We start from the raw sequence: 15,414 nt of genomic DNA on the forward strand, positions 1-15,414 counted from the left end.
CTGACTCAATCCAGGCTTCTTTCTTCTCCCAAGGCCCCAGAAGAGCCTACAGACCCAACACTGCCCTTGCCACAAAGGGAAGAGTAGGGAAACAGTAGAGGAAGGGAATGCCATCCCAGGGTCAAGGCAAAAACACACAAAGGCCAGTGTTTATTATTGGAACCAATATTCCGCAGGGCCCAGCCACCGGTATTCATAGGCAAATGGTTGGTTCTCCCTGTTGTGTCTTCCAGAAGGTTAACCTGCTGCCTCCTTGTCTTATATAAGCTCAATGGCCCAAGGTCCCTTCTTAGGCTCTGGTCTGACTCCTTACTTTAAGGCAGAATGGCATGTCTGAGAGGAACCAGGGCCAGAGGTTGGGACAATGGCCCATACTCATTACAAGGCAGGTCTGGGCTGACAGAGCCACATGGGGACGTGCACAAAACAATGGCAAGGGAATCAGGAGACCTTTGGTTCTAGGTCCAGCTCCATCACAGTCTAGCCATGTGGTTTTGGCCCAGTCATTTCCCCTTCTGGGCCCCAGCTCACTGGAATGTAGCAGGTGACCTCTGAGATTCTATGATTCTATGATTATTCACTGACATGGACACACCTATTCCTGAACAAACATAAAACACCATCGAGACCACACACAAATTGGTAAACATAGCTCTGCACTCCTGAACACATGCGCCTCAGTCTCTGCCACAGTTATCAACACTTGGACACACAGGCCAACACTAGAAGCCCTGTGAGTCTCCAGACTCCCTTCCCACCAGCTCCAAAGAGGAACAAGGGCGAGGGGAGAAGAGCAGTGATGGCTGCGTGAAATAAGGAGGCCAGGGCAGAAGCCAGGGCCTGGGATTGCAGTGCGAAGGGTGGACGGAGAGACAGGACCTGACCTGGGCTGCTGCCTTTCTTAATTCATCAGACGGCTTCTGCTGGACACCTCTGGCTGCACAACTAGCCTCAGCAGTACTCGTGGGCTCAGCAGGGAGAAGCGGCCCCTGCCCTCACCAAGTTTTCATTCTAATTGGGGAAACCAATCTGGCATTCACACTACTGCGGGCCACGTGCTGTGGTGGAAACAGCTTTTGACCTTGGGGAAGAAGATCAAGGTTTCAGTCTTGCTGCTCCACCTACCAGCTCTGTGACAAGCCACTTAACCTTTCTGGGACTCAGTTTCCACATGAAGATGATACCACTAAGCGTGAAGGAATTAAACGAGACAATGTATGTCACGGCTACAGCCCAGAGCCTAATAGACATCACTCAAGGAATGGGAGCTTATTCTTTGTTTGTTTGTTCTTGCGACAGTTGTGCTCTGTTGCCCAGGCTGGAGTACAGTGACACGATCTCAGCTCACTGCAACCTCCACCTCCTGGGTTCAAGTGATTCTCCTGCCTCAGCCTCCTATGTAACTGGGATTACAGGCATGCGCCATCACACCTGACTAATTTTTGTATTCTTAGTAGAGACAGGGTTTCACCATTTTGGCCAGGCTGGTCTCGAACTGCTGACCTCAAGTGATCTGCCCGCCTTGGCTTCCCAAAGTGCTGGAATTACAGGCATGAGCTACCATGCCCGGCGGGGAGCTTATTCTTTAAAGGCACTTTGTAACTATAAAGGGCTGTACAGTGCTATTTGCTGTCCTTATCATCCAGTCCCTTCTATCTCTAAGGCCCTAGATGCCATGATTCAAGTACAGGGTAGGGGGAAGGCAAGCCCGGCTCTCAGCCCAGCGGCTTCCAAATGCCCATTCCAGCCACTAAGGAGTAGGTTTGGGTTTCAGGGGAGAAAACTCCCAAAGGACACGAATCCCTGAGCCCTCCGGCAGCCTCCCTGCCCCCTAAAGCATGTCCCGGGCTTGGAAAATCCCCTGCTGCGTTGAACAAACAATGTGAACAGTTGGGGCCCGAGCAGCTGCTGGGTATGTCAGCAGCCTGGGCTCTGGCAGGCAGGACGGCCGCCAGAGGGGCTGGCGGCTGGCTGGGGAGCCCAGAGGAGGCTCCGATTCCCTTCCTGAATATTCATGGATCAGCAGATGTCTGGCTTCCCCACCTCTGAGGAGCTCAGCAAGGCAGGATCAGGGAAAGCAACAGGAACGTAGACACAGAGAGAAGATGGGGTCCCCCTCAGAGAGCAGCAGTGCTGTGCCAGGAGCCCAAGACAGCCCATTTTAGTGGAAACATCTGTGAAGCCTGAGAATCCTCATTCCATAGATGGGGAAACTGAGGCCTGGGGAGGGATCTCATCTCTCTGGGAGACAGTCTGGGAAAACTGCCCTTCTTTGACTTTTTGGGGATGAACCAGCATTGAGGAGACAACTGCTCCTGAATAAGAGGGTTCTCTCTGTCTGTGCCCAACCTGATTTCTGTGCTCAGGAAGCGCATCCTTAGGGACTCACGTGCCAGCCCCTCTGTGAGGCTGCTCCTACCTTCCCCAGGTAAAGTTTTTCCTAAGTCTCACACTGAAAACCACTTGGAGGTCCCTTACTCTTGCCTAGACAGACAAGGGGGTGTGGTGGGACAAGCCTGGCCTCAGAGTCCTGGGTTCTAGGTCCAGTCATTCATTGCATGACCTTGTGTGAGCTACTTTCGTCCTTTCGGCCTCAGTTTCCCCAATTTTAAAATGAGGAGTCTCCGAACTTCTCAAACATTTTCACCCAAATTCTCCCAACAGCAGAGGAACACATATTTACGAGGCTTGCTGACTGCCTAAAATGTGTTGACTTTTTTTTTTTTTTTTTTGAGACTCGCTCTGTCACCCAGGCTGGAGTGCAGTGGCGCGATGTCGGCTTACTGCAAGCTCTGCCTCCCAGGGTTCGAGACATTCTCCTGCCTCAGCCTCCCGAGTAGCTGAGACTACAGGCGCCCGCTACCACACCCAGCTAATTTTTTGTATTTTTAGTAGAGACAGGGTTTCACCGTGTTAGCCAGGATGGTCTCGATCTCCTGACCTCGTGATCCGCCCTCCTTGGCCTCCCAAAGTGCTGGGATTACAGGCATGAGCCACTGCGCCCGGCCACACCTCCAGCACATTTTGCATTCTGCTCCATAACACAGCAATATTTGTTTTAATATAAGTGTGGTTCCCATACCACCAAATCTTTTCATAAAAGCGATGCTCTGGGGAGGGGACCTTATTTGTCCAGGAGCTTCATGGCCAGCGCTTTCTTGCCACCCCCAGCCCACTGTCATGGCTGACCCCCAACATTTTTAGCCCTCTTTCTCAGGGCTGGGGTGGACACATTGCAGGTGCCCAGTGGACACTTGCTGCCTGCTGGCTTTCTGTCTTGAGGGGGCCGCCCCTCCCATAACCCTTCTCCTCAATCTCCTCAGTGAGACCCTGTCAGAGACACAGAGCTGCTGCATTTGGGAACCCTAGGGCCACCTCTCAATCTCCTTTTTCTGACAGATTATTTTACCCACTTACAGGATAAATTGGATTTTATGAGGCCAATTAGAACCCAGACAGAAAGGAGATTCGCTGCTGAGCTCCAGGGCCAGCTCAATGCTGTTTCGTGGGATTAGTGGAGGCCTGGCGTGAGTTCCATTTTTCAGTGAATTCTTAGGGAAGGGGCGTGTAGCTGGGGGAGGGGAACAACGAGGCCAAGATGGCTCCTTCATTAAGCCAGGAACTTGCCACAAACATCACATCAGTGCCTCCTCACTTCTGAATTTCAGGGCCCAACAGATTTACTACTTGTTTGCAGCCCAGGAGAAATTCTCCACGACACCATCACCATTCTCCTTTCCCAGGGAACACAAGTCGGTTCCTTCCAGAAACCTCCCTTCCTGCCCCCAACCTTGGCCACCTCCCTTACCACATGCTGAGCCCCTCCCCCCAACAGCTGGAAGGAGAGTTGGGACAGTTGCCTGGGACACAAGGAAGGCCTCAGCTCTCCCTTCATCTGCAATCCTGAGGGGAGAGTCTCAGCCTCAGCCTATCCAACAGCAAAGCCAGGCTCAGCTTGACCTGCCTATCTTCTGCTCCCCTGAGACCCTCTACCCCTCCACACACAGCGAACCATGGCCAATTCTCTGAAAACACATCTTGTTCCATGCATTGCTGGTGCTGCTCTCACTCCCTAGAACAGTTGTGATGTCCCTGGTTGATTTAGACACCTCTCCTTTTTCTGCCCCGTAGAACGCTGGCACCCGCATCATCGCAGTTATCACTCCAGATTTTTTTGGGGGGGGCAGATGGAGTCTCACTCTGTCACCCAGGTTGGAGTGCAGTGGCATGATCTCGGTTCACTGCAACCTCCGCCACCCAGGTTGAAGTGATTCTCCTGCTTCAGCCTCTTAAGTAGCTGAGACTACAGGCGTGCGCCACCATGCCCGGCTAGTTTTTGTATTTTTTGGTAGGACAGGATTTCACCATGTTGGTCAGGGTGGTCTCGAACTCCTGACCTCAAGTGATCCGCCCACGTCGGCCTCCCAAAGTGCTGGGATTACAGGAGTGAGCCACCACGCCCAGCCTTCACTCTAGGTTTTTGACTTGCCTTTCTCCTCAACTAGGCACCAAAGTCTTGGGATTATGTCTTAGTCAGTTTTCTAAATCCTCAGTACCTGGAACAGTGCCTAACACACAGTAGGTGCTCAATAAACATTTCTTGAATGGATGAGTGAACCCATGAAGACATCCTCAAAAAGATAAGGCATAGAGCCCCCTATGCTTTTCCAAGCATCAGTTTCCTTATCTGTAAAAACGATAGTAACTCCCTTCAGGGCGAGAGAAGATATCAGGAAGACATGTGCAAACTGCCTAGCACACTGTGTGGCACCCGGTAGACATGACATGCTTGAAAAGCAGAGATAGAACAGCAAGTCCACACTGAAAGAAACCCTGTACTTAAACATGACCAGGCTGGGGAGATCACTGCCTTGCCTGTTCTCTTGCTGTATGGCTCATACGGTTAAAAAATATATTTCTCTTGTGCCCACCTGTCTCTCCCAGTATGTTCTGCTCACTGGCCCGAGCTTTGTCCTGCAAACTATCTAACAAGGTAATGAGTCCCTTATAGAACCATCCAGGAGTCTTGGGTCTGCACCTGAAGGACAGCTTACCGGTCCTTGCTTCTCTGATCCCAAGGACCCCATGGGCCCCCAAATCCAAAGGATACCTCACTCAGCCTCAGCAGTGAGGCAGTAGTAGCTGGCAGCCCAGTTGGCACAGGTAACAGGGTTTGATTTCTCTGCATGTCAGGCTCCAAAACATACTCTCTGGTTTTCCTTCCCTGGCCCCCTAGCTCCTGTCACCCACCTCTGACCAGGCTGGGGTCCTCTCCCTCAGAGCCATGCTTACTCCTCCCCCTGCCCCCAAGCCTGCCTGGTAATGACATCTGTTCTGCATCTGGAATTCCCTATCAAGTCTGGTTGCTGTACCATGGGAGAGAACAGAAAGAGGTGGGTGGTGGGTAAGTGGAGGAGGGTGGATTCCAGAGCCCAGACAGACCTACTTGAGGGGGAGAGCCTAAAGCTGATAACGGCTCATATGGTATAGAGGAGTACAAAGAGAGTGAACTTGGGTATCCCTAGAAAGAGTGCCCCATTTCAGTCCCTAATCATGTAACTTTGGGAAGTCACTCAGTTTTCTCATCTGTGAAAACACGTTCATGCTAAAATTATTTCTTCTTTTCTTTCTCTTTCTTCCTTTGAGACAGAGTCTCACTCTGTTGCCCAGGGTGGAGAACAGTGGTGCGAGCCATCATAGCTTACCACAGTCTTGAACTCCTGGGCTCAAGCAATCCTCCCACTTCGGCCTCCTGAGCAGCAAGGACAACAGTGCACACCACCATGCCTGCCATGCTTTTTTTTTTTTTTTTTTTTTTTTAATTTTTTGTAGAAATGAGGTCTCAATATGTTGCCCAGTCTGGTCTCAAACTCAGCTCAAGCGATCCTCCTGCCTCAGCCACACAAAGTGCTGGGATTACAGGTATGAGCCTGGCCTGAAATTATTTCTAAGTTCCTTTCAGTGCTGACATTCAATGATGCGCTAATTGTGAAATTGCTTAACTTGAAAGAGATACATTTAGGAGAAAAGAAATGCTAATTTACATGTAAATGTGTGTTTAATTGAGTCATGAAAGCACATAGAGGATCAATGAAGGTTTAGATACCTTCTGGATAAGATTCATTATTAAAAGAAACTCCAACTGTTTGACCTGATTCCTAACTTCCGAGATGGGGAAAGAGGCCCACCCCAAATGACTGAGATTGGCCTCTGAGCCTCTGGGCTGAGAAAGGGATGGGGGAGGTGGGGAGTTCCCAGGTGAGGAGAAAGCTCTCAAGTTCTTAGAGGCCTCCTATTACTGACCTCTAGGTTCCCTACTCTCCGAATTCTGACTTTGGAAGAAGGGACAGCCGAGAGCCCCACCTTTGTGCATGTGATAAGAACAGAGCTCGGCTTCTCACCACCTGCTCACACAGGGGTCCCAGTCCCTGACTCAAGAACAGTGTTGAGAGGAGATGGGCAGGCACAGGCATCATGCTAACCCCAATACCAGCCCTTCGTTCTGCCTCATGGTTTTTTTGTTGTTGTTGTTTTTGTTTTTTTGAGACAGAGTCTCACTTTGTCACCCAGGCTGGAGTGCAGTGGCGCGATCTCGGCTCACTGCAACCTTCACCTCCCAGGTTCAAACGATTCTAGGGTCTCAGACTCCTGAGTAGCTGGGATTACAGGCATGCACCACCACACCTGGCTAATTTTTGTATTTTTAGTAGAGATGGGGTTTCACCATATTGGCCAGGCTGGTGTTGAACTCCTGACTTCACGTGATCCACCCGCCTTGGCCTCCCAAAGTGCTGGGATTGCAGGCGTGAGCCACCGTGCCCGGCCTATTTCTTACTTTCCTTTCTCTTGCCCCCTACAAATTCAATCTATCCTCAAGTTCTACTGATTCTATTTCCTGAAAATCTCTGGAATGCAGCCACTCCAGCCCAACCCCAACTGCCACTATGCTAGCTGCCACCATCCTCTCTTCTGGATTGCTACAACAGCCTTGAAGGAGCTGGAGCTTCCTGCCTCCAGCCCCACCCAATCCATCCTCCACACTGGCTGGAATGAGATGACGCAAAGCTCATCTTAAATCCTGTCAAGGGTTCATGGGGACTCTCAGGCCAGAAACCTTGGTGGGCCCTGTAAAGCCCTTTGTGAGCTGGATCTAGCTCCCCTCTTCAGCCTCCTGTCTTGATACTCCCTGACCCCTTTCCGTGCTTCCCTCACCTGCCCCACACCCACCCCTTGTCCCTAAATTCCAGCTAGATTTAGTTTAATCCAATGATCTCAACTAAATCACCTCTGAACGTTTGCACATGCTGTTCTCTGGAAAACTGTCCCCATCATCATTCTCCTTCTATAGGGCTAACTCCATGTCGAGCTCTACTACTCATCACTTTCTTCAGGAAGCTTTTGCTGACCTTCCCAGATCGGTGTAGGAGCCCCTCCTTCCTGCGTCTTCCCCAGCACTTCAGGGGACTTGTCAGTTTCCCCCTCCACCGGACTGAAAGCTTTGCACCAGGGATCAGGTCTGCCTCCTTATTTACTATATTCTAGGCACTAGGCACAAGCTAGCCTATAAAAGGTGCTCCATAAATATTTGTTGAACGAATGAATGACCTCAGTACAGATCAGGGTGGCTAGTCATAACTCGACTGGAGTGTCCCCAGGCCTGCTGAGATTTGGAGGACCAGGGCAAGCTGTTGTAGCCACTCACACTGCAACCAAGAGACGCCGCAACTCGGTCCCTCGCCTACTTTGTGCACTCGGGAGCAGGGAGAGGCCAGGGAAGCTGGGTCCCTCGCGGCAGGTCCTAGAGGTATTGAATAATGCGCCGGTGCGGTTCCCAGCCCTGATGCCGCTTTGCTGGGTGACCCCGAGCTCGTTCCAGGAGCCCTAGGAATAGCGGAAGGTGGGGCAGTGGAACTATTCCTTAATCCCCTGAGCTCCGGGAAGACAGACGTCTCTCTGACACTTCCCCGCCCCTTTCACCTGACAAGCCAGGGCCTCCAGCTCCCCTGGCCCAGCAGCCGAGACCCAGCCCCGCGGCGGCCTCCAGCTTAATCCGCGGTTGGGGCTGGAAAGGGGCGTGTCTTTGTAGGGACAGAAGGGGTCCGAGGAGTTCCCAGCACTTTCCCACCCGCTGTTTGGTTTTCCTGGAGATGGGCCTGGGGCTGGCCAGGCGGAGGCTCCTTCCCCCCGCCTCCCTCCCACGTGGCCTGGCTGAGTCTCTGGAAAGCCGCAGCAGCTGGAGAGAAATCCCCCTCCCCACCCCCACCTCCAAGTCCCTCCCCGACTCTCCCCGGACACATCCTCAGCTCCCCCCTCCGCGGGGAAGGCAAGAACTAGGCGAACAAAGCGGCCAGCCCATCCCCCTCCCAGCCCTGCCACCTACACTCCCCATGAGCCGCCCCCAAACGCACACCGGACAGGAAGCGACAGAGCTGTGGGTGGAAGCCGCAGCCCTAGACACACACCCTTGGGGACTCCGCTATCCCCTCCCCAGCCCTTTCTCCAGCTTGGACAACTCTGACTTACCCCGTACCCACTCCGCACTGGGCTGCGGACTGGATGAGGCCCTGCTGACCTCGTCCACGCTTCCCTGGTCGGTCCCTGGGGGGTGGGGCCGGGGTGACACGCGTCCCATCCTGAGAACAAGCGCTGGACATGTCCACGAAAGCAAATGGTTTCCTGCCCCCTCCCCCAGTCCACTGCTGGCCACAGGTTTTGGGGAGCAACACCTCCCTCTACCCCTCTCTAACCGGCCCCAGGGACCACACCCACTGGGCAAAGTTAAGTGTTGTTTTATCACCACCACCCCCAGTCAATCGGAATCCATCGCTCTGTCCCCCACTGCGGGCAAGGACACTTCCCAAATGCCAAGGCCAAATATTAGCTCAACCCCATAAACACAATTGCACACGCACCCGACCCAAATGGAGATGCAGACACAACCCCAGTTCCCTCCTCTTTCACACACACTCTCAACCCAAGACACGCGCAGGCAAGGCAGAGCCCGCCCCGCAAAAGCCACCGACCCGCAAAAGACACCGCAGCTACCCGCCCCGCCGATGCCACGCCGCGACCGTGGCACGCACTGCGGACACGACGGGAGCACTCCCAAAACACACACACACACACACACACACACGACTCCAAACTCTGCGAACCAAAGGCACACACCCACTGCGGACAAGCACGCGCCACAAACGCCCCCCGGCCGCAGCTCGCAGACCCCCGCGCAGGTATCGCGGGGACCCGGACGCGCAGCCCCCGCACTTGCTCGGGACTCGGGCTTGAGCCAGCCCCGCAGCCCGATGCAGCCCAGGGCGCGGGCGCACCAGCACTCCGCAGCCGCTCCCGCCTCTCCGGGCGCCCGCCCTTACCGCGCGCCGCCAGCAGGCAGAAGGTCAGCGCGAGGAGCCCGCGGCCGCGGCCGGCGTTCCCCCACGCCATGGGGCTGGGCTCGGGCCGCCGCCGCCGCCGCCTCCCCGCGCTTCGGCTGCCGCCGCCGCGGGGGGAGGGCGCGCCGGGCGTCAGTGGCCCGGGGAGGCGCGGCGCCGCGGGCGGGGGCGCGGCCTCGGGGGCCCGGGCCAGAGCTGGGGCCGGCGCGGGGGCCAGGGCCGCTGCCGCCTCACCCGCCCCTCCATCGCCATCTTGGGCGAGCGGCCCAGGAGGGGGCGCCCGGCGAGTGTGGCCGCCCTGGCCCCGCCGGGGACCCTGCGCCCGCGCGCCACGGCCCTGCGCCGCGCGGGGGCTCTGCTTGGTCCGGGTCTGTGTCCCGGTGCCTCGCCCTCTCCGGGTCGCCGCGGGCCCCCGTGAGGCCGCCTGTTGCTGGGTCTGTCTCTTAGTCTCCCTGTCTCTGAGTCTCCTGGCCTCTCTGCCTCAGCGTCTCTATTTCTTCTCCCTGTTGCTGCCTCGGGGTCTCCATCTCCGTTCCAGGCTCAGGGGAGGCAGATTCAGGGCCACGGTCTCTGTCCGGATGGCTCCCTTGCCACCCGAGCCTAGTCCATTCCAGCCCAGGTCCTGGCCTGAATGCTGGTTCGCTTCTCCACACGTTGCTCCAGCCCACCTGCGGAGATCTTGATAGTCCTATCTGCCATCCCAAACCAAGGGCTTCTCTTGGCCTCCTTCCCTTGCTCTGGCAGTAACTAACACAAGCAGGACACTTTTACACTACCTTCAAGCACTACCATATTCAGATGTCGCCGCATGGGGAAACTGAGGCTAGGGGAGGTGAAGTGACTTGCCCAAGGACAGGAGGCTAGGGAGCAGCAGATGCAGGACCTGAACCTTGGTTTTCTGACTTCGGAAGGTCATCTCCACCCCCTCACCCTGCCTCTGCTGTCCAGCATTTACTGAACTACCCTTTCATTCTTCAACGGCACATTCTCTAACCTACCTAGCCAGACTGTTTGCCTCAGTATCCCGCAAATATTTCTTGTTCTACAGCCAAGGGTTCAATTGTCAGGCTAGGGCGGGGAAAAGAGTACAGATTCAATGACCTAGTTAAGGTCCTTTCCAACTCCAAGATGCCATAGTTCTTCCCTTCCCTGTGTCTCTAAGTGTTCCTGTGACTTAGAGCCATCTTGTCTCTACACCTATCTGTTGTCAGTTAACCCTCAATAATCACTGGCGCTTTGCATATCTAACAGGCCTGGCGTTTATTCATTCATTGCCACGCCCCATCTTCACTTGCCCTATCAGCAGCATTTGACTTAGTGAATCACTCCCTCTTCCTTGAAACACTTGCTTCCCTTAGTGATCTCATCTGGTCCTCAAGGCTTTAAAGAGCATCTTTATGCTAATGATGCCCAAATGGATACTTTCAGCCTAGACCATCTTTTCTGAACCCCGGACTTCTGTATCCAGCCATCTAGGCCCCAGTTCCTTTAGCTGTCTAGTAGACAAACTTATCCTGATCTTTTCTATCAATCTTTCTCCTCCCACAGTTTTCTTCATCTCAGTTCCTTTCTTGTTGCCCAGGTCAAAAATGTAGAGGCCAGGCGTGGCGGCTTACGTTTGTAATCCCAGCACTTTGGGAGGGCGAGGTGGGAGGATCGCTTGAGGCCAGGAGTTCAAGACCAACCTGGCCAGCATAGCGAGACCCCCATCTCTATTAAAAAAAAAAAAAAAAGTAGAGTCATGTCCTACTCTTCATGTTCAGATCCTTCACCCTCCACTTTCTCATTGTGGCCTTGGTCCAAGACCCTTCACCTCTCACCTGGATTGTCGCAGTAAACTCCTCATTGATCTTTTTCTGTCCTTGTCCTCCTTGAGTGTTTTCTCAATACAGCAGCCAGAGTGATCCTGTTAAAATGAGATCATACCACTTCTCTGCTAGAAACCCACCAGCGGCTCCTATGTCAGACCAAAAGCCAAAGTTCTTATTGTGACCCACAAGGCCTATCTGATCTGTAGGCTTGCTTTACCTCTCTGACCTCCCCTTCGACACCACCCCCTGTGCTCACCACCTCTCCAGCCACACCATCCTCCTTGCTGTAACTTGATCGAGGGCAGCCTCCTCCCCTCCAGCCTCAAGACCTTTGTCCGGCCAGTGGAAGTCTAGAGGTCTGTTCCCTCATACTGGATACCGTAAAGGCTTTCTCACAGCCCCACCCCCTACTCTTCCTATCCCCCCTTCCTTGCTGTCTATTCTTGTCTTTAACTGTCACTTTCTTTTTTATTTTATTTTCTTTCTTTTTCTTTTTTTTTGAGACAGAGTGTTACTGTGTCCCCCAGGCTGGAGGGCAGTGGCTCACTGCAACCTCCGCCTCCTGGGTTCAAGTGATTCTTGGGTCTCAGCCTCTCAAGTAGCTAGGACTACATGCCCCGCTAATTTTTTGTACTTTTAATAGAGACGGGGTTTCATCATTTGGTCAGGCTGGTCTCGAACTCCTGACCTCAAGTGATCCACCTACCTTGGATCCCAAAGTGCTGGGATTACAGGCGTGAGCCACCATGCCTGGCCAACACTTGTCACTTTCTTGTTTTCTTTCTTTCTTTCTTTCTTTTTTTTTTTTTTTTTTTGAGATAAGAGTCTTGCTCTGTCGCCCAGGCTGGAGTGCAGTGACGCGATCTCAGCTCACTGCAACCTCCGCCTCCTGGGTTCAAGAGATTCTCCTGCCTCAGCCTCCCGAGTAGCTGTGATTACAGGTGCCTGCCACCATGCCCGACTAATTTTTTGTATTTTTAGTAAAGACGGGGTTTCACCATGTTGGCCAAGCTAGTCTCGAACTCCTGACCTCAGGTGATCCGCCCGCCTTGGCCTCCCAAAGTGCTGGGATTACAGGCATGAGCCACTGTGCCCGGCCAACACTTGTAACTTACTAATATGCTCTACATTTTACTTATTTTCAATCTGTTTCCCCACCCCTCACAATCACAATGTGTGCTTCATGAGGACAGGGATTTTTGTTTGCTAGGTTCACTGCTGAATGCTAAGCAGCTAAATCAGTATCTCACACTGTGTAAGTGCCAGGGGACCTGGATAAAAAATACAAGTCCCTGCCCACAAGGATAGTAGTGTCCTAAGTGGCATGGGGTGGCAGAGAGGATGGAACAAAAGGAGGAGGGATTTACCGTGGGTGGGGTGGGAGGACATGGAGGTTGAGAAGGAAGGCTTCACAGAACTATTGATTGGACAAGTGTGATACAGTCTGTGATGGGGTACAGGGAGGAGGAACACTCAGGCCAGACCTGTGGATGTTTGACATGAGTCTGGACAATTTAAAAGGCTAGAACTGACAGGGTGGTCAAGAAACTCCCTCTGCAGAGGCCCTGGGCTGTGAGAGCACAGGGAAGTGTGCTCTTCCTGCCTGGAAATGGCATATCCAATCATTGATTCAAGGGGTACCTGTTATGGGTCAGGCCCTGCTCTGGGCACTGGGAGCAGACTGGTGAACAAGAGGAATCTTGCCTGAATGGTGCTTAGGCTACTGAGGGAGATGGACAAGTGTGATACAGTCTGTGATGGGGTACAGGGAGGAGGGGCACTCGGGCCAGACCTGGGGGAAGCAGAGAAGTCTTACAGGAAAGACAGTGTAAGCAGAGTGCAGGAGGTGTGGACTCGGCAGGGGAGCAGGGGCAGGACATGAAGCCAGACAGGGAGGCCAGGGCCAGATGGACCAGCCTCATATGTTATCTAGAAAGCAGTTGATTTGTCAATTGAATGAATGAATGAACAAGGTGTTGCCATATAGAGAGACTAATTCTACCAGCCACATACAAAAATCCAATTAATTTATCTATATTCATATCTCACTACACGGGCTCTGGGTGGGGAGTAAATGTGAGAGGAGGAGGGATAGGAGTTACAGGTTCAGGCCAGCCAAGCCCAGCAGAAGGAGTAAGAACCATGGTTCTTGTCCTGCCTTGGTTACAGACTTGCTGCATGACCTTGGGCAACTTCCATCCTCTCTCTGGGCCTCAGTTTCATCACTGAGACAAAAGGGTTGGGGTATGATGCACATTTCTAACCAGTTCCAAAGAGTTCACAACATTAAAAGTGGATATAGCACCTGTTTTAATGTCTTTTTAAAAATCAATCAGGCTGGGCGCGGTGGCGCATGCCTGTAATCCCAGCACTTTGGGAGGCCAAGGCGGGCGGATCACCTGAGGTCAGGAGTTCGAGACCAGCCTGACCAATATGATGAAACCCCGTCTCTACTAAAAATACAAAAATTAGCCAGGCGTGGTGGCACATGCCTGTAATCCCAGCTACTCGGGAGGCTGAGACAGGAGAATCACCTGAACCCGGGAGGCGGAGGTTGCAGTGAGCCAAGATGGCACCATTGCACTCCAGCCTGGGTAACAAGAGCGAAACTCTGTCTCAAAAAAAAAAAAAAACAATAATAAAATATTCTATTATTTTCCTCTTTCAACTGGTAACATGGAAAGCTTCCAAGGGTGTATGGGGTGTTCCAGGGTAGTGGTTAGTGGAGGGTCGAGGAACATGCTCAGATAAACATGGTTCACTGTCACGGTTTTTATCATTAAACAGCTTTAACTTATTTTCATACTTGGTCATTTATACACTGTTTAGTTTATAGCCACGTGGGACCATAAAAAATATATGACAGGCCAGGTATGGTGGCTCACGCCTGTAATCCCAGCCCTTTGGGAGGCCAAGGCAGGCAGATCGCTTGAAATCAGGAGTTCAAGACCAGCTTAGGCAAAATGGTGAAACCCCATCTCTGCAAAAATACAAAAAAATTAGCTGGGTGTGGTGGTGTGTGCCTGTAGTCCCAGCTACTTGGGAGGCTGAGGTGGGAGGATTGCTTGAGCCTGGGAGGCAGAGGTTGCAATGAGTCAAGATTTCACTACTGCACTCCAGCCTGGGTGACAGAATGAGACCCTGTCTCAGAAAAAACAAACAAACAAACAAATAAAACAAAACAAAACTCAGTCACTGACAGGTCAAAAACCAAATTATTTTTTTCGTTAGTTTGTTTGAGACAGGGTCTTGCTCTCTTTCCCAGACTGGAGTGTAGTGGCATGATCACAGCTCACCGCAGCCTCAACCTCCCGGGCTCCAGCAATCCTCCCACCTCAGCAGCCCCCAAGCAGTGGTATGTGCCACCACACCTGGCTAATTTTGATATTTTTTTGTAGAGGTGGGGTTTCGTCAGATTGCCCAGGCTGGTCCCAAACTCCTGAGCTCAGCAGCAGTCTGCCTGCCTCAGCCTCCCAACGTGCTAGGATTATAGGAGTGTGCCACTGTACCCGGCCTAAAAAACAGTGTTTAAAAAAGACAAAATCAAAATCTAAGGACAACTGAATCTAATTTGGCTTGTTGTTTACTGGAAAGACAAATCATCCATATCCACAATATATTTTTTTGTGGGGAATACTTCCCAATAAATCCTAAAATCTTTTATTTCACATCTCAGAAATAAAACTCAGAAAATTTAAAATATTTAGCACAAAAGGCAACCATATTATAAAAGCAATTTTTGTCTGTTTTTGATCCTATAACACACTATTATTAATTTCTTTTTCTTTTTCTTTTCTTTTTTTTTTTTTTTTTTTTTTTTTTTTTTTTTTTGAGATGGAGTCTTGCTCTGTTGCCCAGGCTGGAGTGCAGTGGAGTGATCTTGGCTCACCACAACCTCCGCCTCCCAGGTTCAAGTGATTCTCCTGCCTCAGCCTCCCAAGTAGCTTGGACTACAGGCACGTGCCATCACGCCCGGCTAATTTTTGTATTTTTAGTAGAGACAGGGTTTCACTACGTTGGCCAGGCTGGTCTGCAACTCCTGACCTCGTGATCTGCCCACCTCAGCCTCCCAAAGTGCTGGGATTACAGGCGAGAGCCATGACACCCGGCCCACACTATTATATTTCATTGTATATTTGGTCCTCAAACCACATTTATATATAGTTTCGTTTGTTGACAAATGATGCTTTTCTTTTTCTTTTTCTTCTCCTCCT

The 15,414-nt window shown here is 52.2% G+C and overlaps 1 protein-coding gene across 9 annotated transcripts in view; it reads right to left on the reverse strand.

Annotated features, from left to right (window-relative positions):
• Positions 1 to 9,657, reverse strand: part of IGDCC4 (immunoglobulin superfamily DCC subclass member 4) — a 40,906-nt gene extending 31,249 nt beyond the window's left edge. For 2 of the 9 annotated variants that reach the window (XM_054450211.2, XM_063652282.1), the window contains exon 1: positions 9,372 to 9,655. In XM_054450211.2, coding sequence (XP_054306186.1) covers positions 9,372 to 9,441 — 70 coding nt within the window. In that variant the 5' untranslated portion in view covers positions 9,442 to 9,655. Of the gene's footprint in view, positions 1 to 7,702; positions 7,882 to 8,523; positions 9,033 to 9,371 lie in introns of those variants that run through there. The other 7 variants (XM_063652283.1, XM_063652284.1, XM_063652279.1 and 4 more) reach the window with 7 other exon arrangements.
• Positions 9,658 to 15,414: the final 5,757 nt, after the last annotated feature.

This window comes from Pongo pygmaeus, chromosome 16, assembly GCF_028885625.2.
Source record: "Pongo pygmaeus isolate AG05252 chromosome 16, NHGRI_mPonPyg2-v2.0_pri, whole genome shotgun sequence".
NCBI lineage: Eukaryota > Metazoa > Chordata > Mammalia > Primates > Hominidae > Pongo > Pongo pygmaeus.